The sequence below is a fragment of the Wolffia australiana genome, chromosome 2 (assembly GCF_029677425.1).
Source record: "Wolffia australiana isolate 7733 chromosome 2, ASM2967742v1".
NCBI lineage: Eukaryota > Viridiplantae > Streptophyta > Magnoliopsida > Alismatales > Araceae > Wolffia > Wolffia australiana.
The window spans coordinates 9,832,943-9,856,074 of NC_135836.1; the positions used below are offsets into that span (position 1 = coordinate 9,832,943).

General features: G+C 41.8%; 1 protein-coding gene and 2 non-coding genes across 3 annotated transcripts; 2 read left to right on the top strand and 1 right to left on the bottom strand.

Annotated features, from left to right (window-relative positions):
- Nucleotides 1-3,548: 3,548 nt before the first annotated feature.
- On the top strand, nt 3,549-3,655 carry LOC144700354 (small nucleolar RNA R71). The gene has a single exon (XR_013580725.1). It is a non-coding gene; the product is annotated as a small nucleolar RNA R71 (small nucleolar RNA).
- A 2,604-nt stretch (nt 3,656-6,259) lies between these two features.
- TRNAS-AGA (transfer RNA serine (anticodon AGA)) lies at nt 6,260-6,341 on the bottom strand. Its single transcript has one exon. It is a non-coding gene; the product is annotated as a tRNA-Ser (tRNA).
- Nucleotides 6,342-6,393: 52 nt separating this feature from the next.
- Nucleotides 6,394-17,924, top strand: LOC144716777 (ATP-dependent zinc metalloprotease FTSH 2, chloroplastic). The gene is made up of 5 exons (XM_078592022.1): nt 6,394-6,524; nt 13,733-14,916; nt 15,550-15,863; nt 16,424-16,664; nt 17,352-17,924. The coding sequence occupies exons 2-5, from the start codon at nt 13,735-13,737 to the stop codon at nt 17,691-17,693; spliced, it is 2,079 nt and encodes a 692-aa protein (XP_078448148.1). The 5' UTR covers nt 6,394-6,524; nt 13,733-13,734; the 3' UTR covers nt 17,694-17,924.
- Nucleotides 17,925-23,132: the final 5,208 nt, after the last annotated feature.

Here is a 23,132-nt window from a genome sequence, read left to right on the forward strand (position 1 = left end):
GAATTGGCATTTAACTTTCGAAATAACTTTTTTGGAAGAAAAAATCAATGATGTCTTCCGGATTGAGATTATTTTTATCAATCTTGCTGATTATTTCCCAATCCTCAAGACTCCTGTCTTGACTTCCCCATAAAATTTTGTAATTTTATGACCATCAAAAGTCAACCTTGACCTGAAGAGTCAACACACTAGGGAAATCGTTAGATTCATATCCCACTTGACCCTATGAGTCAAGTGGGGGTTAGAAATATCCCTCAAGTCCTCTTAAAGGTAAATCCGAAACTGTGTAACTTGTGAAATGCATGTCAAAGCATTGATGGAAACATTAATTAAGTAGAAAATGTAAGCTTTTTAATCATTGGGAAAGTGAAAAGGCATGATCTCATTACTATGCAAAATAAGCATTTTTGGCAATGTTGTACTTACTTTTATGAGATTTAAGATGAATAATACATGGAAATGACTACCCTTATTTGAGTTTATCAAATATCCCCCAGCTTAAAATGTTGCTAGTCCCTAGCAGTACCAAGGGGAAGATACATTCTAGGACCATTGACTTTTGAGCATCTTTATCAAAGACCTTTTAAGGAAATTCCCCTAAAAGAAAAGTCATATAGGAAAAACTTCCTACTCAAGTCAGTATATGGGATGAAGATTTTTCTCTGAAGAATTCAATCACCTTCCTGGGATAACGAAGACATTTCATGCTCATGTAGAGAAGAACAAGGTTTCAAAAATATTTCCCCACCCTAATTTAATGAGACCTTTTCCCTTCGGCTAGTAAAAACTTATTTGGGCTAAGCGGCTAGTAGAGCTCCCATCCACTATCTGCATGATTATTTTTATTTTTTTGTGATGTGAATTGCCTTCTTGCATGACACTTATTTGCGGCCAAGCCACTTATTCAATGTGTCCTTGCAATGGGCTTCACTTATTCAAAGGCGTGCAGATGTGTTGTGGTGAACATGCATGACACTTATTTGCAGCCAAACCACTTATTCAAGATACATGTGTCTTTGCATTTGGTTCACTCTACATCATAGTTCCCATAAAGATAATACTTGCCATAAGGTTTTATGCTCTTTATTATAGGGTGGGTCAAAGAAGGGTTGAGATTAGAACTTGAAAATCAGATTTTTCTATGAGACATGAATATTTCCATCATCTACCAAACTGGGGAAGACATCCCCTTAGAGAATCTTGCCCAATATCTAAAGACTGAGTTGACTCTCTTTTAGGTGATCTTATCAGGGTGATACTATGAAGTCTTTCTTCTCCTAGACATGTTATTTCCCTTTTGGCTCATGATTGAGGATGCTAGTCAACATTTCTTGCTTGGAGTATATAAGAATGCAAAAAAAATCATGTTTTCAAAAAATCACCTCATGTCATGTTCTCCCCCCTGGAATCATGCTCTCCCCCCTATTTAATGCATGCAATGTCCCTATTGCATAAAAAAAGATAAAATAAAAGGGAAAGGAAGTTGCAAACTGTGCATTTATTCGTGTTGTTGGTCATTTCCCAAACTTGCTGATTGCTTTATTCCTGAAAAAAAAACTACAACTAAAAGAAAAAGATTAACAATAAATGCAGATTATTTGCTTGCCTAGGGACTCCACTAGATGGATATGCAATTGCTCTTTAACAGGTTCATCTTGTAGATAGGGCTTAAGCCGTATCTACAAGAAGAGTAGTGCCCACCTTCTAGACTTGAATAACAAAACCTCGAACTGTCCTTTTGTTCCTTTTTGTTCAGGTAAAGTGAGGATTTGAGGTCTAATCCTAGGTCTGGAGGTTTAGGAGGGATTTTTGGTTCATCCTCTTTGTTATAAAGATCCTCTACTCCTAAGGAATGCGTTCTAAGTATACATTTACCTTCAGCATCTTTTTTGGAAAAACTGATTTTCGCTTTCCTTCTAGGATGCTTTAAAGGTCTATTGATATTCATCTGAGAATTTTCATCCCCTATCTTCAAATCCACTATTCCTCTTTCAAAGTGAAGAACTGTCCTAGGTGTTAATAAAAATGGTCGACCTTGGATAATTGGAACTAGGCTTAGGGCTTCCTTAACATTCACTTCAGTTACAATAAAATCATTATGGAGGCTACATTATTTTACTTTAATCACCATATCCTATACTAATCTTGTAGGCCTCCTAAGTGATCCATCAGCTAATAATAAGTCCATGTAGGTGTCTTTAACCTCCCCAGTTTTATATTCATCAAAGACGGCTTTAGGCGTAATGATAATACTAGCTCCGATATCTAACAGTATTCTAGTAAATCTCCTTCCTCTAATTTCACAACTTATCAAATGAGATACAGGATCTTTTAACTCAGGTGGTATTCCTCTAATAAATCTGGATGAGTTCACTATCATCTTTGCTACCTCCCTCTTCCTCATAGGGATGCATAAGTCTTCGATATATTTTTCAAAAAAGGGTGGAGTATCTATCATATCTTTCACAGAGATTTTTACGATGGCATCATGAAAGTTATCAGTGATTTGTTTATCATACTTTAGGATGGTCTTAGGTATTTCAAGGGCTGTGGGATATGGGACAGGTGGGGAAGAGGGATCTAAGAGATCTTTACATGGTGCAGGTTCTTCCTCGTCTACCTTTTTATCTCCTCTATCCTTAGTTGGATCCTGAAGTTCTTTGCCATTTCTTAATTGAGAAATGGATTGAATATCTTCTTGATGCACCTCTATGTCTTTTATTTCTAAATCATGAAATTCACTATCAACAACACAAATATTTATAGGATTAGTGCAAGGTTGTGTTGGGAAATGACCTGAATGGGAGTTGGAGTCAAATCCCTTACCTCCAATTTTGCCTTGGTTGTTTTGAAGAGTGCCCACCAGAACCTTGATCTGCTGCTGATTCGCCATGGTGGCTTTAATTTGTAGCTCCATCATCTGTGCTAATCCCTGAATCATGGAACTCATTTTATCTAGAGAGTCAGTTGTACCTTGATTATTTTCTATTTGCACATTTGGTGCTTGATAAGGAGATTCTTGAAAGTGAGGCTGTGGGGGCCTAGCGTAGGGAAGACCATGCTGGACAGGTGGTCAAGCTTGAAATGCAGGCTTGGTAGATTGCTTGAAGACAGGTTTTTGATGAAAGGCTTTAGAGTTCCGTTGCTCATTCCATGGCTGTTGATTAGAGTAGATCACCTGTACTTCTTCCTCCTGCTGGCATGCTCCATCCTCATGATCTTTGCTGCCACACATTGAACAAATCTTTGCCAGGACTAATGGTGAGTTATTCTGTACTAGTCCTTTTACAATGGTGGTTAGCTCTTTTAATTGCTCTTGGACCCCCGTATCATCTCTTTCTTGAACATATGATACATTTCTCCTAATTCTTCTTCCATTATTGCTTGAATTAATTTTTTGCAAGTCAATCTCAGCAACTCTTTCAATAATTTCCATCACCTCATCCTCATATGCATTATAAAAATATCCTCCAGCTGATTGAACTACTTTGAGTTGGTTCACCTCACTCAATCCTTCATAGAAAATTTTAGCTAACTTGGACTCCTCTATGTTATGGTGAGGACATTTTCTACATAAATCATTGAACCTCTCCCAAGCCTCACTAAAATTTTCATCTTCATGTTGACAAAAACTCTCAATCTCTCTAATGCATGCCTTAGTTCTAGAATGAGGAAAAAAATTTAAGTAAAAATTTATTTTCAATTTCTTCCCAGCTAGACAAAGTTACTCCCAATTTCATATACCAATCCTTAGCCTTGTCCTCTAAAACATGATGGAAGTAAAACATCTTAACATAATCTGTTGAAATTCCAGGCATGCATTGAGATGAGAAAATCATGGTATAATTGTCTAAAAAATAATATGGATTTTCATGGTACTTTCCAAAGAATTTAGGAAGAGAATTAAGTAAGGTATTGTCGACTTTAAATCTAACTCCTTCTGGAAGATCTAAAGAAATAGATGTAGATTTCCTTACAGTCTTTGGATTTACTTGCTCTAATAGAGTCTTTCTTTGAGGATTGCAAGGTAGTTGGCACGTATGCTGATCTTGACGATTTCCTTCCATCCTGTTGCTATATCTTTTTGTAAGATCTTTGTGTAGATTGTTCTCTTCCTGATCTTGTGTAATGAAAGTCTTCTTTTGGGACCTGGTTAACACCATCAACTCAAAGAGCAAAGATGGGATCACACCTGTTAAGGGTAAAGACACCCTTAACAAGATAGAAAGTAAAACCAATTAAAACTCAATCCAACAAGCTACAAGTTGCTCCCCGGCAACAGCGCCATTTGATTGGTCAAAACTAAGGGTTGAAATTGATCTTAAGTCGTTTGTAAGGATAGTTAAGTACCAATCAACAATTTTATTTCCTTACTAGTAGTATTTTAGTATGGGTCGATCCCTCAGGGAGCTAGGTAACTAGTTAGGATGAATTTCAATTACTATTTCAAGTGCAAGATTTGTATAAACCTCTTTTGTAATGTTTTTAGTGATTAAGCAGGTTTATGTTCAACTAATAAAGATGATATGAATTTTAGCAAGTGTGAAAAAATTTCCATAAAAAGCTTAGACCGAGAATGATTTTTGAGAATTTTTTCAAAATTTTTTATCGTCTCTAGGGAGAGATAAAAAATTATGAATTTAATTGAGTGAGAAAAGGAGAGTAAGAGAGAGATAGCGCACAATGTGGGCGCTTCCGCCGCTGAAGGGGTGGACAGAAGGGCCTCTTGTGCGCTGATGCTTCAGCGCTCCACTGCTGGTCGCGCGGGCGGAGGTCCTCTCATGTGTGGTGGACCAAAACGATGATATCTGGAGTTCCAGATATCGGTTTGACACGTGTGAATAGGCGTGGGAAAGCTTGAGATGTTGGCTATCTGCTTAAGGATAGTCAAGAAGCTTAGGAAAATTCCAGTAGGAGATAGGATGAGAAGAATCACATAACCTTTTTTGTCACACCCCAAAGGGCCCAAGGTTGTTTCTCCAGCTCCCTACCAACTGGCTTGAGATCCAGGACGCTCCTAGAAGACTCCTTGCACCTCCAGAATGAAGGTGGACCAAGGAACAAGCTCAGAAAAGAAACAAAGTGAACAAAACAATACTGAATTCTTGGATGCCCTCAAGGAGGGTGAGGGAGGCCCTTTTATAGGGATACATGTGTTTGTTTCAGCCATTCTTGGTGGTTGGATTATGGATGAACGTCCAGGATTGAGTTCTTGAGGCCTCAATCCAGGTGATCAGGCCCCAACCAACCAGATTACAACTGGCTATAGTTAGTTACAACTAACTCTAACCAATGGGAAGGGAAAAGAACAAGTTGGTTAGAGTTAGTTACAAGTCATCTCTAGCCCTTGGATTCGGGCTGGAATGGATGGGTGGATGGGTTCCACCTCATGGATCCTGGGCTGGATCTCGACCCTGGGCTCTCCTCCAAACAGGATCTGCCAGCTGGAGTCACCCTCATGTGTCTTGATCAACCTGGAAGCCTCCAAGGACGTTCTTGAAGGTCCTTCAAGCTCCTTCATACCAAACCTATCGATTGAGTCAACTCCACTGGTTAGCATTCATCTTTTTATTCATTGCTCCTTTTGACTTGAAATTTTTTCCCAAGCCTCAAGACTCCTGTCTTGACTTCCCCATAAAATTTTGTAATTTTATGACCATCAAAAGTCAACATTGACCTGAAGAGTCAACACACTAGGGAAATCGTTAGATTCATATCCCACTTGACCCTATGAGTCAAGTGGGGGTTAGAAATATCCCTCAAGTCCTCTTAAAGGTAAATCCGAAACTGTGTAACTTGTGAAATGCATGTCAAAGCATTGATGGAAACATTAATTAAGTAGAAAATGTAAGCTTTTTAATCATTGGGAAAGTGAAAAGGCATGATCTCATTACTATGCAAAATAAACATTTTTGGCAATGTTGTACTTACTTTTACGAGATTTAAGATGAATAATACATGGAAATGACTACCCTTATTTGAGTTTATCAAAGTCATGTAAAACGAAATGTAAGAGACGACGGAGCATTCAATCTGATCAAAACATGTTATATGAGCAAAATGTGTGGATCCAATCGGACAAGAGACTGATCAAACATAGTGAAAAGTTATCGAATTTCATAACTTTTTCTTTTTGAGCTGAATAATGGACAAGTCATCTAATTGTCCTGGAGCAAGGAGATAAAGTGTAAGATGGAACATTCGATCTGATCGAAGCGTTCGACCACATCGATCGATCGAACGGAGAGTAGCCAAAATGCGTGGGCGGCAGGATTCGAACCTGCGCGGGCAAAGCCCACATGATTTCTAGTCATGCCCGATAACCACTCCGGCACGCCCACTTGATGGTAATCAGAGAAACATATTATTATAGACCTTTATAAATTTCTTCAAAAAAATCTCCCCGTTCTTGGAGTGGTCTCCGGATGTTCTTCGTAGCGGCCGTCCAGCCCATAAAAACTTCCTCGCATATATCTTCAAGCAGGCGACCATTACCACTGAAACCGTGTCTGGTCTACAAGCAGGTTAGTTCTTTGGAGTTTTTCGATTTACGTTTCTTGTTCTGTTCTTTGATTCTATCGCCCGAATCTGTCAGAGGACTCTTTGGTGTTTCTTTTACGGTGCATTATTCCATCTGGTACTTGTAGAAGCTGAAATTCTCTTTCGGAATCATTTTTCACTTTTTTCTAGTCTTCGATTTGGGGGGATTGGAGGGGAGATGGTTTCGGACATGGTTGTATCGTGGGTTCTGGAGTATGGCGTAGAAATTAGATAGCTTTTGCCGCCAGTTGCCGGCGACAATCAGCTTTTTAGCTGTTTCTTGAAAGGGGGGGGATCTGTGGAAATTGTATTGTTTGGGAAACATTGCAGAAAACTGGTGCTGTTGTCAATCGGCCATGGGGCGTTGCCTAAAACCTGGGCTCTCGATTTTTTTTTAAGATCTGAGTTAATTTGCGGGTCTGTCACTGATTTCGGGTGATCTTACTTTTTACTTTGAAAGAAATCTCGATTATTTAGTGGGATTTGGTGATAATTTATAGCCATGAGAAAGTGAAGAGATGAGATAAAACATCGATAAAGAAGTCCACCTGAGCTCCTCTCTTACAGGATGAGGCGTCCTTTAGATTATGATGGGAGCATAATTTTACAAAAAAAAAAGGGAGAAAAGATGGTGCCAGTAAAACGTTGAACCGTTTAAAACGTATCGCATGGCTCCATTTTTGTTGCATGCGAAGGATAATGATTTTTAGGTTAGTCCCTGGTCTTTCAGATAACTATCTGTCTCAATCTTTTGCTGCAGACTTTTGGTCTAGTCGAAACTTCCATTTATGAAATCTTCAACATTATTCCCTTTATTGATACTCTCCCCAACATAAAAAATTGCAAGGATGACTTTATCCATTCGGTGTTTAAATAAGAGAGCGCCATCTGATTTACTCTGTTTATGGGCAAAGATCCAAAAAATCAAAGAATGGTCGTGTCAATATTGTTTGGAGGGCATGAAGGATTTATCTCAATTGACATGTTCTTCCTTTGTTTTGTGCAGTGGATAAATTATATTTCTTCTCAATGTGCTCTTTATGTTGATATCAAGTTGGACAAAATCCATAATTTGTGCATCTCGGAAGATGTACGAGTGCCGAGTTCACTTATTACATCCCCGAGTTAATTGATTGCTACTCCCATGGGAATAGAATGGAGTTTGGTTTACTCTAGAACATCTGTGGATATACATGACATGTAATACAAATCTCACAGATACATACAAATAATGGGTGAGGGGTTACCAATTCACTGTTTGCCCAAATACTCCACTACACAATTTGAAGTTCAAGTGGTTTCAATGAACCAGTCCTCTGTGGCCTTTCTATAAGGCTTTAGAGGAATTCCCCATCACTCTGTTCTCTCCTTCCAAGGTATCTTAGATCACTCAGTTCCTTCTTCCTTCTGCAAATTATTCATGCCTTGGTCATGGCAAAAAGGGTTGGGTTGTGCCGATAAAGAATATATCAACCTTTCATCATACTTCAAAGCATAATGTGTGGATCCACTTGCACCCAACAGTGCCGCCTAAGAACAAATTTAGTAGGTTCAGTGTTTTCTTATTTTCCTATACTTTCATTTTGTCAACAATATTCCGATAAGGTCTCACGTAGACGAGACCAAGGTCGATATTGGAACTCAAATGTTCGACTGAAATAGATAACTCAAATCTTAGAAATTTGTTCTGAGAGGACGGAGAGACGAGCAGAGACAGAGAGAGAGAGAGAGAGAGAGAGAGAGAAAAGTGAGAAGGTAGAAGTTCCAGTGGGTCAAGGATAGAAGAAATGGGAAGGGTGAGGAAGGAGATGATGGAACGTCGAAGAAGGTTGTGGGCAAGGGTGTGGGCTTAGTGGATTGCTGTCGGGGCCTCCGAGTGACGGATCATATCAATACCCCTCCTTATTTTAACCAGCTTGTCCTCAAGTTGGAAGATGGGAAATTGATCTTGGATGGTGCAAACAAGTTCCCAGGTAGCTTCAGACGGAGGTAAGCCTGCCAATGTGTGAGGACTTGGCAACCCACCGCAGAGGACATGAAAGCAGTGATCTTTTCGGGTATCACTTGCCAGTTATGGTCTTCGGTGGGCACCGAAGGTAGTGGTTGTGGGGAAATGTTTGTAGGTGTGGCTCGCTCGAGTTGGGAGACATGGAATACCGGATGGATGCGGGCGCCTGCAGGAAGAGCGAGCTTGTAGGCTACGGGACCCATTCGTTGAGTGATAGGGTATGGGCTGAAGTAGCAATGACCAAGCTTCTCGAAAGGCCCTGCAGCAAACGATTGTTGGCGAAAGGGACGAAGCTTTATATAGACCGAATCGCAAACGGCGTAGTCCACGGAACGGCGGTGTTTGTCTGTGTGGGTCTTCATAGTGGCCTTCGCACAGTCCTAGTGTTGGCGGAGTAAGGCAAGATGGACGCGCCTGTCGCGCAATAGCTGATCCACGGCGTTCGGGGCAGGGTGGCACTATAGCATAAGAGAATGGGCGGAGCACAACCTTACACGGCTTCGAAGGGAGTCATCTTGATGGTTGAATGAAAAGATGTGCATTAAGCTCAACCCTGTGTAACCACTGACTCCAGCTCTTAGGTTGATCGCTTCCAAACTGCGATTGAGCACCTCAGTCTGTCAATTCGTCTCAGGGTGGTATGCTGAGCTGTGTCGGAGTTGGGTGCCCTGGAGGGAGTGTATCTCCAGCCAGAATCCACTCATGAAGACAGAACCCCGATCAGAAACGATGGATCTAGGCGTGCCATGCAGCTTGACAATGTTGCAGGTGAAGATCTGTGATGGATGTTGCGAATGATGGATCTGCAATGTCCTTAGCCGTGAAAGGATGCCGTATGCCAAGGAAGTGGGTGTACTTGCTGAGGCGATCCGCCACAACGAGAATGGTGTCCGCTCCTTGCGTTTTCGGAGGCCCTTATATGAAGTCTATGGAAATGTCCTCCCAAACCTGCATGGGTGTCAGAAGGGGTTAGAGTAAACCCGCTGGGGAAAGTGTGGACGCTTTGTTCTGTTGGCAGATGTGACATGCATTGACGAAGGCTTTGATGTCACGCTTCATACCTGTCCAGAAAATTTGCGCGGCAATGTGGTTGTATGTCTTGAGAAATCCACCATGGCCCCCCAGTGCTTGGATATGGAATTCGTCAAGGATGATGCGTAGAATGGGTGAAGAATTGGGTAAGACTACCCTCCATCATAGAGTAAGGTGCCATTAATGAGAGGAAAATGCAGCAGAGGAGACTGGCCTGCTTCAATGGAGCGGACGATGGTTGACAGTTTTGGGTCTTCCGACACCTCCTGACGGATGCCCGACAGGTCATTCCAGTGAGACCACAAAATGGCGTTGAGGTTGAGGGGCTAGTGTGACGGAAGGCGCAAGAGAGTGTCTGCTGCGACATTCGTGAGCTCAGCTGTGTAGTGGATGGTAAAGGGATACCCTTGGAGCTTGGAGAGCCATTTGTTGTAATTTCCTTGAACTTCATGTTGCTCCGAAAGATGCTTGAGGCTCTGTTGGTGTGTGCGGATGATGAAGGGTTGGAACAACAAATAGTGGCGCCAGGTACGAACGCCGAGAATGATGGCCATCAGTTCGCATTCATATGCTGAGCTGTTGCGAGAAGAGGGTGGAAGGGCCTGGCTGAAATACGCCACCAGGTGACGACACTGCATGAGTACTATCCCCACAGCTTCACCCGTAGCATCGATCTCCAGCTCAAATTCTTGAGAAAAGTCAGGAAGGATGAGCACTGGTGCTGTGGCTTGAGCGTGCTTGAGGCAATTGAATGCGACTTGAGCTTCCGTAGACCACGCAAACATCCCTTTTTTGAGGAGACAGGTGAGAGGCCTGGTGATGCAAGCGTAGCCCGCGACGAACCGCCTGTAGTAGCCTGCTAGTCCGAGAAATCCCGGAAGTTGCCATAGAGTAAGGGCTGTCTGCCATTCCTGGATAGCGAGCACCTTCTCCGCATCCGTGGCAACACCCTCAGACGAACCCAGTGGCCTAGGCACTCCAATTTGGATTGGAGGAAGAAACATTTCTTGGCGTTTACGTGGAGAGAGTGGTCTGCCAAGAGTTGCAGAACTTGAGCTAGGTGTTCCAGGTACTCGTCCAGGGTGCAGCTGTAAATGAAAATATCGTCAAAGAAAACAAGCACAAACCTCCGGAGCAAGGGCTGGAAGACGATGTTCATCAGGGTCTGGAAAGTGGCTTGCGTGTTAGTCAGGCCAAAAGGCATGATTACGTACTCATAGTGACCAAGGTATGTGCGGAATGCCGTCTTTTCAATGTCTCGGTCATGCATCCGGATTTGGTGGTAGCCTGACTTGAGGTCAAGTTTGGAGAAGTCATTGCAGTTCTTCGAGGAGCTCGTCGACCTCAGGGATTGGAAACCGATTGGGAATGGTAACTTTGTTCGTGGCCCGATAGTTGACGCAGAACCTCCAGGCATTATCCTTCTTGCAAACTAAGAGTGCATGGCTTGAATAGGGGCTGCGTGACGGACAGATGCGGCCGGCCTCAAGGTGCTCCCATACAAGCCGCTCCACTTCGTTCTTCTGGAAATGAGAATAACGGTACAGGCAAGAGTTTACTGGACCCTTACCTGGTAGGAGAATAATCCACTGGTCGAGAGCGCGTCGAGGCGGAAGCCCTTCTCGGGGGGCGAGGACCTTGGGAAACCTCTGTGCCATGAGTGCTTGCACTTCCATGTATGCATGGGAACACGGAGTTGGGGTTGTCGGCGAGGTGTACATGACACTTAAAGTGCCTCGAGCGCAGTCATGGTGGCGCCTTGCAGCACTCGTGCGACTGGTATCAGGATTGCCCGCGAAGGTATGCCATACCCCGTCCACTTGAAATTTCAAGATGAAAAATTCCCAATGTGCTTGTCCATCCGAGGGTGCACTGCCAGGGGTACCCAAGATGGCGTCCGTGCCGAGGTCAGGAACCGGCAACAACGTAACCATCGCCGTATACCCTTGGAGACCCACCAGCATGCCTGCAATCTGTTCTACACCTGTGGATTTGGTTTGGCGGGATGCGGCTGAAAGAGAGACCCAACTCGTGGGCAAGGCAGCAGCAGATGAAGTTCGCCATAGCGCCCGTGTCAATGAGCACCCGGACGTCCCTTCCATGGATGTTGCCTTGGATCTAGAGGCTGTGAGGAGAAACCAGACCGAGGGAGTCAAGAGACTCCACGTGCACCGTATTTAGCTGAGTGTCGACCACTTGGTCTCCTGCCTCTGGTTCAGAATTGTCGTCCTTGACTGTGTCCTTGACCGGGTTTTCTGAATGGTAGGTGACAATGTGAATGCAGAGGTCCTTCCGGCAACGATGTCCTGGCGTGAACTGCTCGTTGCTCTGGAAACAAGTCCCTGCGCTCGGCGTCGAAGAAATTCCTCCTATGTGAGGTTCAGGCAACGTGCCGGAGGAGGCCTATCTGGTCCCCCATTCAAACTCCCTTCCGGAGTCTGAAATGGCCGTGCCACTCGGTGATCCCCAGGATCTTGCAGCTCAGGGAGGGTTGCCTCAGCTTCAAATGCACAAGCAATCAGCTCATCAGTCGTGCCGGGTTGGAGATGATTGACCTCGGCTCGTAGAGCGGGATGGAGTGCAGTGTGGAGCGCGTGCATGGCCATGTCATTGGCGAGTGTTGGTAGGTATCCCACAAGTTCCATGAAGGTGGCCACCAGTTCGTTCACTGTTCCGTTCTGTTGGAGATGGACAAGACATCAATATGCCACGAGGAGATTGATGCCGAAACAGCGGTTGAGTTGCCTCATGATATCCATCCAGTCACGAAAATCTGTTTGATCGTCGATGTAGCAGAACCATGCCGGCGCCTTCCAGTCCAAATAAGATGATGCAATGTGCAGGCATTCCGCATTGTCCACGTGTACAGAGCAGAAATACTGTTCGACACGCGGCAGCCAGCAATCTGGTTCTCCCTCCGAGAAGATGGGGGGTTCCGCCATTCGGAGCTGAGGGCGACTCCTGTCGAGTTGGCCATCCTGTAACTCAGGACAAGCTCGTTGGTGTGTCGTGGTGGATGCCGCCATGAAGCGTCCAATTCAACATCGAACTCACCCCCTTTGTCGCCCCACACCCGAATTCACTAGCTCGATGGTGTCGCAGCAATAGGTGCGGCAGTCATCGAGGAGCGCCAACAAAGAGGCGGTTTTCTCTTTCTTGCAGATTCACCGTGCCATGCCTGCAGACCACCACCGCCATCACCACCAAAAACTGATGCCCGCCAGCCCTGTCCCACCACGCTGACCATGCTTGCCTCAGCAGCTGCCCCCATAACACCCGCCACACAAGCCACCAACACGCCAGCTTGAGGACAATCTGGCTTTTGGAAAGGGGGAGTAATGATAGGATCCTAGGGGGTAGTTTCGTCATGTTAGCCCACAGGGGCATTTCAGTCATTTAGCTATAATTGTATTTCCTTTAAATAGGGATGACCTCCCTTTAAGCGGGCAGCCAAGAAGAAGAAGAAAGAAGTGTTCGTGTCTCCCCTCTTCACGTCTAGGTCTGGCCTCCCTCTCTCCCTTAACGATCCCCGGCCCTCGTGATCGTCTCTACCTCACTGCGTCTTCAGGAGGATCGTCTCTACCTCACTGCCCCATCCGTTCGACTCTTCCTCAGATCATTCTCATTTCTCCTCTCTACCCCGGGAACTTCTACCTTGCCTCATCCTCTACCCTCCTTCCGATACAAGCCTAGATCCAGGTTTGAATCATATTCTTCTTCCAATTGGAGCCTTCCTATGCAATCTTCTGGTTTAATTGTACAATACAATTAAGTCAAATAACTTAATTGTAGTTTTACTTTATTATTGTGCCCTATTTTCTTTTCAGACTATCTCCCAATGGGTTCGGTTGTTTTTATCTTTCTGGTGTGTTGCTTTGGCTAAGGGAAACATGTCCGACAAACTATGGAAGGCATGCAATTGGCATTGTGCTTTCATCAAATGAGATTTTCTTCCCTTCTATGTTCATTTTGTTTTCCCTCATCGTTCTTTCTCCATTGCTTGTACTCAATGTGCAGGGCTTAAATTAGTAGGTCTTTCTAATTTTCTTGTTCTGCTTCTCGTTTATACCATTAGATGTTTATTCTCCCAGATGGAACCTCTTCATTAGTTTTCTCATAATTTTTCCTTCATTTGTGTATTATATATCTTAGATATGGCAACGTCTTCCATGTGTCTGGCTGCAAACTCCATGAGCAACAGTAAAATGTGTCTGAGCAAAGAGTTTTATGGCAAGCTCGTTAATTTGCCCTCATGCAATCCCTCCACCAGTGGGCGTTCAAAGCGCACTGCCGTAGCCGCATCTCAGAGACAAACAAGGAGCGAGGGAAGAAGAGATTTCCTAAAGTTACTCATTGGAAACGCTGGGCTAAGTTTGCCATCCCTAGTTGCTCCACAGAGAGCTTCGGCCGACGATCAAGGTGTATCCTCATCACGAATGTCGTACTCGAGATTCCTAGAATACTTGGATAAAGATAGAGTGCAGAAAGTTGATCTGTTTGAGAATGGAACAATAGCAATTGTGGAAGCTGTTTCACCAGAACTAGGAAACAGAGTGCAGAAAGTCCGCGTCCAGCTTCCAGGCCTCAGTCAGGAGCTTCTTCAGAAATTGAGGGAGAAGAATATTGATTTCGCTGCCCACAATGCTCAAGAGGAGCCAGGCTCTCTTCTATTCAACTTGATCGGGAACTTAGCCTTCCCCATTATTCTGATCGGTGGGCTGTTTCTTCTGTCAAGAAGGTCCTCCGGTGGGCTGGGTGGGCCTGGGGGCCCTGGCTTCCCCTTCGGTATTGGTCAGTCCAAGGCCAAGTTCCAAATGGAACCCAACACTGGCGTGACCTTTGATGATGTGGCCGGTGTCGATGAAGCAAAGCAAGATTTCATGGAAGTTGTCGAGTTTTTGAAGAAACCAGAGAGGTTTACTGCGGTCGGTGCCCGCATTCCAAAAGGAGTACTTCTGATTGGTCCACCAGGAACTGGAAAGACCTTGCTTGCCAAGGCCATTGCCGGTGAGGCTGGCGTGCCCTTCTTCTCAATCTCTGGGTCTGAATTTGTGGAAATGTTTGTGGGAGTTGGAGCTTCTAGGGTTCGAGATCTGTTTAAGAAGGCCAAGGAGAATGCTCCTTGTATCGTGTTTGTTGATGAGATTGATGCTGTCGGACGGCAGAGAGGCGCCGGCATTGGCGGTGGCAATGATGAGAGGGAGCAAACCTTGAATCAACTTCTCACGGAAATGGATGGATTTGAAGGCAACACTGGCATCATCGTCGTCGCTGCCACCAATCGAGCTGACATTCTAGACTCAGCCTTGCTGCGGCCCGGAAGATTTGACAGACAGGTCATTACTATCATTTCCCTCTAAACATCCTTCATTACCTTTAATAATTATCATCTTTTCTAAGAATCTTACTCTTCCTCTGCTGCTGCAATTAATAATCTTCCTCTTTACTAATAATCTTCTTCATTTTCTGCTGCTGCTGCCGTAAATAGACTTCGTCTGCTTCTTCTGTTATGTTTATGATAATAATCTTCTTCTTCTGATGCTGTTATTAAGTTTTTTTCTACTTATTCTGTTTTATTCTTCTCATTCTTGTTCTAATAATCTTCGTCCGCTTCTTCTTCTATTTTGATGGTAATTATCTTCTTCTGTTGCTGCTCTTAATAATCTGTCTTCTACTACTGTTAATATTCGTCTTCTTCCAATAATCTTCTTCTTTTGCTAATAATATTCTTTAATCTTTGTCTTCCACTACTTCTGTTAATATTCATCTTCTTCTTTTGCTAATAATATTCTTCTCCTCCTTCCTTTTTCTTCTTATATTAAATATTAATCTACTTCTGCTGCTGATGATCTTCTAATAGTCATCTTCTTTTGATTATAATATTGTTCTTCTCCATCTTACTCATCTTCTAATAACAATAATCTTATTGTTATTCTTTTTATCAAAATTTTAGCTTGATTTTCTTGCAGGTGACGGTTGATGTGCCTGATGTGCGTGGACGGACAGAGATACTGAAAGTTCACGCAAGCAACAAGAAGTTTGACGGAGATATTTCGCTAGATGTGATAGCCATGAGAACCCCAGGGTTTAGCGGTGCCGATCTGGCCAATCTCCTGAATGAGGCCGCCATCTTGGCAGGCCGACGTGGGAAGACTGCGATTTCATCCAAGGAAATTGACGACTCAATTGACCGGATCGTGGCTGGAATGGAAGGCACGGTTATGACTGATGGCAGAAGCAAGAGCCTCGTGGCCTATCATGAGGTTGGCCATGCTATCTGCGGGTATGCTTTCTCCCTATTAGGAATTAGCACACATGAATATCCTCTAGCCTTGTTGACGATGATGACAATGTAGACAAATATATTGACAGTTAAGGTTGAAGGGCCAGCACGGTGGATGCTTGATGCCATCAATGAATGTCAGTCATGAACTTAGTAAAGTTCCAACAAAAAAAGTTAACCTTGATGTCAAAATTTTTTGACAGGTATGACTGAGGTTGATGCCATCTGTCAACGTCAGTCATCAACTTAATACAGTATCATCATTGTCGATGTCAACGTCGTCATCAATGTCAACCAGCGGTGTCCAGAATTACGTTCACTTTGATGATTTTTTAAAACTATTGGCTGTTGACGTCCTGTGGCGATTACAGCATCACCATCAATCCATCAACCATCCGTCCATGTCACGAGTCTTTATCATTGGCATGCAGTGAACTCTAGACTTCCATCATTTTCCTCGTTCTCTCAAAATAAAAGGCAATTGATATTTTGTGCTACGCCAGTCGTAATAATGGCAGACTATTGAAGTGAATATATTTCACGTTTACTGTTTGTTGCAGGACGTTGACTCCAGGGCACGATGCAGTGCAGAAGGTCACCCTTGTGCCACGAGGGCAGGCACGAGGTTTAACTTGGTTCATCCCTGCGGATGATCCGACTCTGGTGTCTAAGCAGCAGCTTTTTGCGAGAATTGTGGGAGGACTTGGGGGCAGGGCTGCTGAGGAGGTTATTTTTGGGGAATCTGAGATCACCACCGGCGCTGCTGGTGACTTGCAGCAGATCACTGGCTTGGCAAAACAGGTAAATTTTAGTTTAATCTCTTTCTTCCGGGCTTTTTCTCTTTCTCTCTCTCCATGAATTTTAGGTTCCTGTTTTTCTCATTTCACTTTCTATTGATTTCACAATTGGTTTCTGTTTTTCTTCACCCATTTTCTGTTGCACTTCTTCTACCTTTCTTGCATCAAACGGTTCGGCATGCTCTCTCTCTCTCCCTCGATATCCCTCTCTCTCTGGATTTGTGTTTCTTTGTTGCACCATCTCACATAGACTCTCTCTGGGTTTCTGTGTTTCTTTCTTGCACTATCTTACTCTCTTCGTTGTTAGATCTGTTGCACGTTTTTTTTCTCTCTCTCTCTCTGTCTCACACTCTCTCTTGCGGCAAACTGCTGAGATGATGTAGAATGCTCTCTTTCTATTTGAATCTCTTTTTGGGTTTGTATTTCTCAGTTGCGCTTTCTCTCTCTCCTTCTCTTCCCCTCCTGGCTTTCTATTTATCTCTCTACATCTGAGATGATGAGATGAGATGAGATGATATGAATGGGCTTTTCTATGGGTTTCTGTTTTGCTCCGTTGATCTCTCTCTCTCTCTATTTCTGGCTCTCATTAGGTGCTCTCTTTCTCACTCAGTACTTTTCCCTCTCTCTCTCTCTCCCTCTTGAACCATCTTCTCTCTCTATATTCTTGTCTCATCAAACTAATGGAATGCAGATGGTGACAACGTTTGGGATGTCGGAGATTGGGCCATGGTCGCTAATGGACGCATCAGCCCAGAGTGGGGATGTGATAATGAGGATGATGGCCCGTAATTCAATGTCCGAGAAGCTGGCCGAGGACATTGACACTGCCGTGAAGCGCCTCTCTGACAGTGCCTATGAGATTGCCCTCTCCCACATCCGCAACAACCGCGAGGCCATAGACAAGATCGTCGAGGTCCTCATTGAGAAGGAGACCCTCTCTGGCGACGAGTTTCGTGCCATACTCTCCGAGTTCATCGACATCCCCCCCGAGAACCGGGTCCCACCTTCTCCCAAGCCTGCAGTTGCTGTGTGATAGATAATTATCATCTCCCTTCTTCCCTCTGTTCATATGCAATTCTCTGGGAGCCAGTGTGTCTCCTCATCTTCTTTCGAGAGTGGGGGAAGCGTCAATCTTCTAAGCCTCAGACCCACAGAAATATGTTTTTACTTGTACTATGATAAGATATCCAATCGTTACATATCAGCCAGCTGTTGTTTGACAGATTAACTATCTCTTCTATGGTCATCTCTTCTTCTTTCATGAGTTGGTGAAGTGTCAATCTTCTAAGCCTCAGACCCACAAAAAAGTTTTTTTTTCTTGCATTCTGATAAGGTATATGTTACAATCCTTCGAATGATGCGAGTCAGGATGTAATAAATGGATGAAACAGCAGATTACAACCCTGGGCAAGATTACACAAGTACTAAATTACAGAAATAGATAGAAACAGCAGCGATAGATCGCCGCCCCCCCTCTCATAGGAAAATCTTAAGAGCCTTAGGAACCTTCCCTCTACTTCCTGAGAGAACAATTTCCTACTTCATACATACATATCTTGCACATATTTATATTACACTATTTAGACAGTTATTCTTCAATACCCTCTTCTAACATGTCCAAGGGTGGTGTCTGCTGGCTGCCACCCTTGGAGTCTTCAAGAAAAGATGCCTCAGTTGGATGTGCTTCTTCAGGTACTTCAGTTCTGTTGTTGATCTGATTTGCTCCCCAATAACATTCCAACGAATTTTGTGCATAACTGTCATAACCGTCACTAGTAACAGTCAATATCTATTTATTTCGTCTCTTGTAAACCTTAGGAAGGTTCGTATCAGTATACGATCACAACATATCGACCAACTGATGTGGTTCTTAGTACAGTCACCTTTTTTAACCATCAGTCATCTGTCTTGACTTGGGCAGAGCAAACAGGATGAAACCCCTCCCCCTTCCTGTTCTGCCATCAGCACCAGGATGAAACAGCACCAGATTTATAGACTTCCTCTGCCTCATGCTTCCATCTAGCTCATATGTTATTGCATACTTTCAAATGGATCACAGAACAAATTTATGTTCAGCCCTGTACGATCCTATGAACTGTTTTCCATTCATGAATGTTACTTAAGTGAGTATCAAAAGAGCTTCTCTTGAAAATGATGTGCCCAATTGAAGATTGATCAAATCGTGATACATTTTCCTCATTATTGCTTTGCAAGTAAATTTTATAGATCTGTTTCTTTCTACCCAACCTTAGCCATTCTGATGGGAACAGGCCGAGCTAGATGTTCTGGCTCATCTACTTAGTTTTCGTTTCTTTTTATATGTTTGAAAGTATGTCACGGGAAGGTTCTAAAAAGCCCCCAGTGACATCCCTAAGGAAGATAAGTTTTTCATAAGAACTACAGTTTAACAACGAGGCTTCATCTCCGCATCCAGCATCTGCCGTCACCACCACCATGTCGAGTTACCTCCAGGCAACGCTATCTCTGGCCCCACACACTAGTCTGTAGCTGATACATTGTCATTGCAACCCTGTCATGGTCTTCGACATCGCCATCATTTCTATCACCTTCGCCCTCGTCACTTCCCCATCCATGCTGTCACCATCTCTGCCACTGTGCACTCCTGACCTTCCTTAATCACATTCATAACATACAATAACCTTTGCCATTTTATCTTCCTGAAAATAATCATTTGAATTTCAAATAAATTAATATCTTACACATAATTACATCAGAATTTCTACGAAAATTCATATAAATCATGCACATAATTATACACATAATTACACCATAAAGTGCTAATAAAAATAAATATAATATTTGATATATCATTTCTAGGAAATCATGGAATTCTAATGAAACGGATATTCAGAAATCTGTCGAGGTTACAAACAAAACTTATTGCATAAGCCTAATCATTTGTGTATGTCTTGAGAATTGATTAATTAAAATTACATGACATTAAAGGTATCAAAGAGTTATTATTTTTGATGCATTTTTTATTTATCATCAATTCTTAAGTTTAGTGATTTATTAAATGAAAATTTCCCGCCATTAGTTTTAAAAGTCGTGTCATTTTCTAAGAGTTTTTGCCAACCATTTATGATATTTCAAGCTTGAGTTTCATGCTATATTCAGATCCCATTATGCAGCTTTGATAGCATGGATTTTAGATAAAATGATCTTATTACTAAGAGGACCATGTGAATGGTCTCAAATATTATATGGATATATGTCTTAATGATTAAAAAGTTTCTAAAATATTACATGGTATAGACAATACTATATGGAGGATTTTTTATCAAACAACATATGCTGATATGATATACACTATGAAACTTCGATGTGCACATAATTCTGGTGCTAAATAAACTACTATGGCCTTGATTTGATGAGCCTGATTTTATATTCAAAAATACCAAAAACTTGTGCAAGAGATCAGACATTAACAATTAAACGGCAAAGGTGAGAGTGGAATAACTTTCATCAAGTCAGCCATGTTGGATCGGAAAGGTCTAACATTAGAAACTCAATATGACCATCATATAGCTGAAATCACTAGATGAGTAGTTGACAAGAGAAGCCTGATCAATGGAAATAGACTTGAAAATATTGCATCTATGATTTGGGTTGATATGTTGTCCATCAAACAGCTGGAGAGGGTTTGTAGCTCATAAAGCTTGCATCATATACTCAATATTAATCTTGCATGTGTGTTCTTATGACAAAAAAACTCAGGACTTCTTCGAAAGGCAATGAATCTTGAAGAAATATTTGATGTTTTGCTTCATTTCTAATCTCAATGATGGAAATATATGGGGCCAATGTGCCAATCATACAATCCACATCATGTTCATTGTTCATTAATTTTATGTATTCATCATAGTGGATGTGTGATGCTTGTAATAAAATCTATGAATAAATGGTCTAACTTAGTGAATTATGATGAGATCAAAATATAGTGATCACTAGTCTTTAACTATGTGTTCTAAATATTCATAATTAAAGGATACTCGATAAGGCCATCAAAGTATGCAGATAGAATAGCACTATCTAATATTACGTATATAATAATAATAAGGATATGTAGTGGGTGGTCTTTATTGGAAAGAGTTAACTGAATTGATCAGTATGAATCCTTGAATGGTATTCTATGAAAATGTCAATCATGTTAATTCACGACATGGCTGTATAAGTGGTCCTTAGACGTGAGACACCAAAGACATCTTGTGGAGTGACAGTCGTACTTTGACTATGGCCTACAAGATCCTAATCATTTGAATTCTAAATAGTTTGAGTTTGGGTATACAAAGAAGTTCACGAAGATAACTGATGGTCAAGATGAGATCATCCACCCTTAGTTTAAGAGGATACAACTCAAGGAAGATGATGCAAGGAAGTCCTTAGCCAAAGTAGTGGAATATAAGAAAACAGGTCTCCAATGATTTTTTAACACATCATCACTAACTCGGATGACTGATTAGGGTTTGACAGTTGACCATAGCCTAAGTTATCCCTAGTGCATGAAGCATATGAGGTCTTATAAGTAAATGATAAGTAATGATAGACTGGTTCCATGAGTGGGTCAATACACTCATTTGTGTCTTTTAGAGCAAGAGGTGTAAATTGGTAACCCAGAGGTTGGATGGTTTGGTGCTTAAAAAACATCCACGGAAATAGAATATATTATCAATTATTAAGTGATCTAAGGAGAAAGAGTAATCATATTAATGCAGGGGGAATGAGATCTACCATTGACTTGCTACTTGGGGGAGGGCTTTTAAGTTGTTCATGTGCCTGGCCTGTAGACATATCCATAAAATCAAAGGACTCTTGGATATTTCTCCTCCTCCAACTCTTCTTGAATGTCTAGTGTAATGAGTGGAGCGGAAGAAATACAAAGAGGTGATGCCCATATGGACACCTAAATGTGTGATCTTGTTATTTATACTTATTAAGATGTCTTCACAAAAAAAAATTTACCCTCGAATGTACTTTCAAGCATATGCATGCGACACTATAGGCCCTTGTACTAATCTATTCAATAACTTAAAATGGCTTGTTGGACAGCATATTTAGTATAAGAAACTAATATTTTCCAACCATATCAATTAAATTTTATTTTTCCAAGTGTCAACTTAACCCAATTAATAGGTTTAAGTTTTATTTTACCCGTACTCAAGAAACTTAATAGTATTTGAACTCTCTCATGAAACTTTTATTGGCATTGCTTACTATATATGCAAAATCCTTCATCTAGACAAGACTCCCGAATGACTTTAGGTATGGTTAATCATCGAACCATAATGTGGCATACATTTAGTACTAATGCATAATTGGGATCATTGAAGAGAACCTATAATATCCGAACTAGCCTGGACAAGGGTTTCATCCATCTTCTTCCTTGAGTCAGTCTCCTCTTATACTGAGGGGAGATGATTTTTTCTTAACCACTTAAGCACCTTCATGTATTTCTTGCTAAGTCCAAGCTGAGGTATGTTTGAATCCCATGGTTAGAGACTCAAACGTTTGAGTCAAAACATGGTGGTCCTTACACAAGATGTCTATGGTGGCCCAAGTCAACAGACCACAAATAAGATCATACCATGCATCAACCTAGTTGATATTTTAATATAATACCATTTAAAAAGTCATATGGATCACTTCAGCTAATCCTTTCTGTAAAACACCCTATATATGTTCGTGGTTTCTTCACAGTAACGTTTAAGATTAGCCATACTTATCATATAAGTAAAGATCAAATAATGATATTCAATCACCATATATTTTTGTTTCTGTTGAGTATCCGATGGATATGAATATTTAGAATACATGCCCAAAGACTAGTTATCACTCAATCCTGATCTCTTCATAATTCACTAATTTTTTTGACGCATTCAAGGACTTTGTCGCAAAGAATCTAATTAACCCTTAACTCAAGATGTACGAAAAAAAGCCTTCACCTAGTTGACCCCCAAAGCCTAAAAGTATCTACTTAAAGTTTGTATGTTTAGTTAATCCAAACTCACAGACATGTATAATTTTTTTCACAATAGATATTCAAGGATATTTAATAAGAAATATTCCATTGTCACATTTCAAAGGAAAATAATTTGAATTTTAAACTATCTCAACGATAGATATTCAAGGATATTTAATAAGAAATATTCCATTGTCACATTTCAAAGGAAAATAATTTGAATTTTAAACTATCTCAAGATGGTTACCTTCCCTTTTCTATCTCCCGATTTTTATTCCTTTCGTTTAATGAATATTTCATCTTCTATGTTTATGCACATTTCATCCTTCCATGGATCAAAGTCAACACTAGTGAAGACGTGCGAAAATCAAGATTCCATGTTCGAAATCTTGTAATCACCCCTCTGTATATTTCATTTCATCCTTTTGCATATAAATTTCAAAATTATGCATTAAAAACTAAGAGTCAAGCACCTACAGACTCAAGATAACC

What these genes read in the sequence shown, in the direction of transcription:
- LOC144716777 (XM_078592022.1), top strand. Translation starts at nt 13,735, where the DNA reads ATGGCAACGTCTTCCATGTGTCTGGCTGCAAACTCCATGAGCAACAGT. An exon ending in CCGGAAGATTTGACAGACAG is followed by an intron (nt 14,917 to 15,549) that starts GTCATTACTATC and finishes ATTTTCTTGCAG; the next exon opens with GTGACGGTTGATGTGCCTGA. An exon ending in GTTGGCCATGCTATCTGCGG is followed by an intron (nt 15,864 to 16,423) that starts GTATGCTTTCTC and finishes TGTTTGTTGCAG; the next exon opens with GACGTTGACTCCAGGGCACG.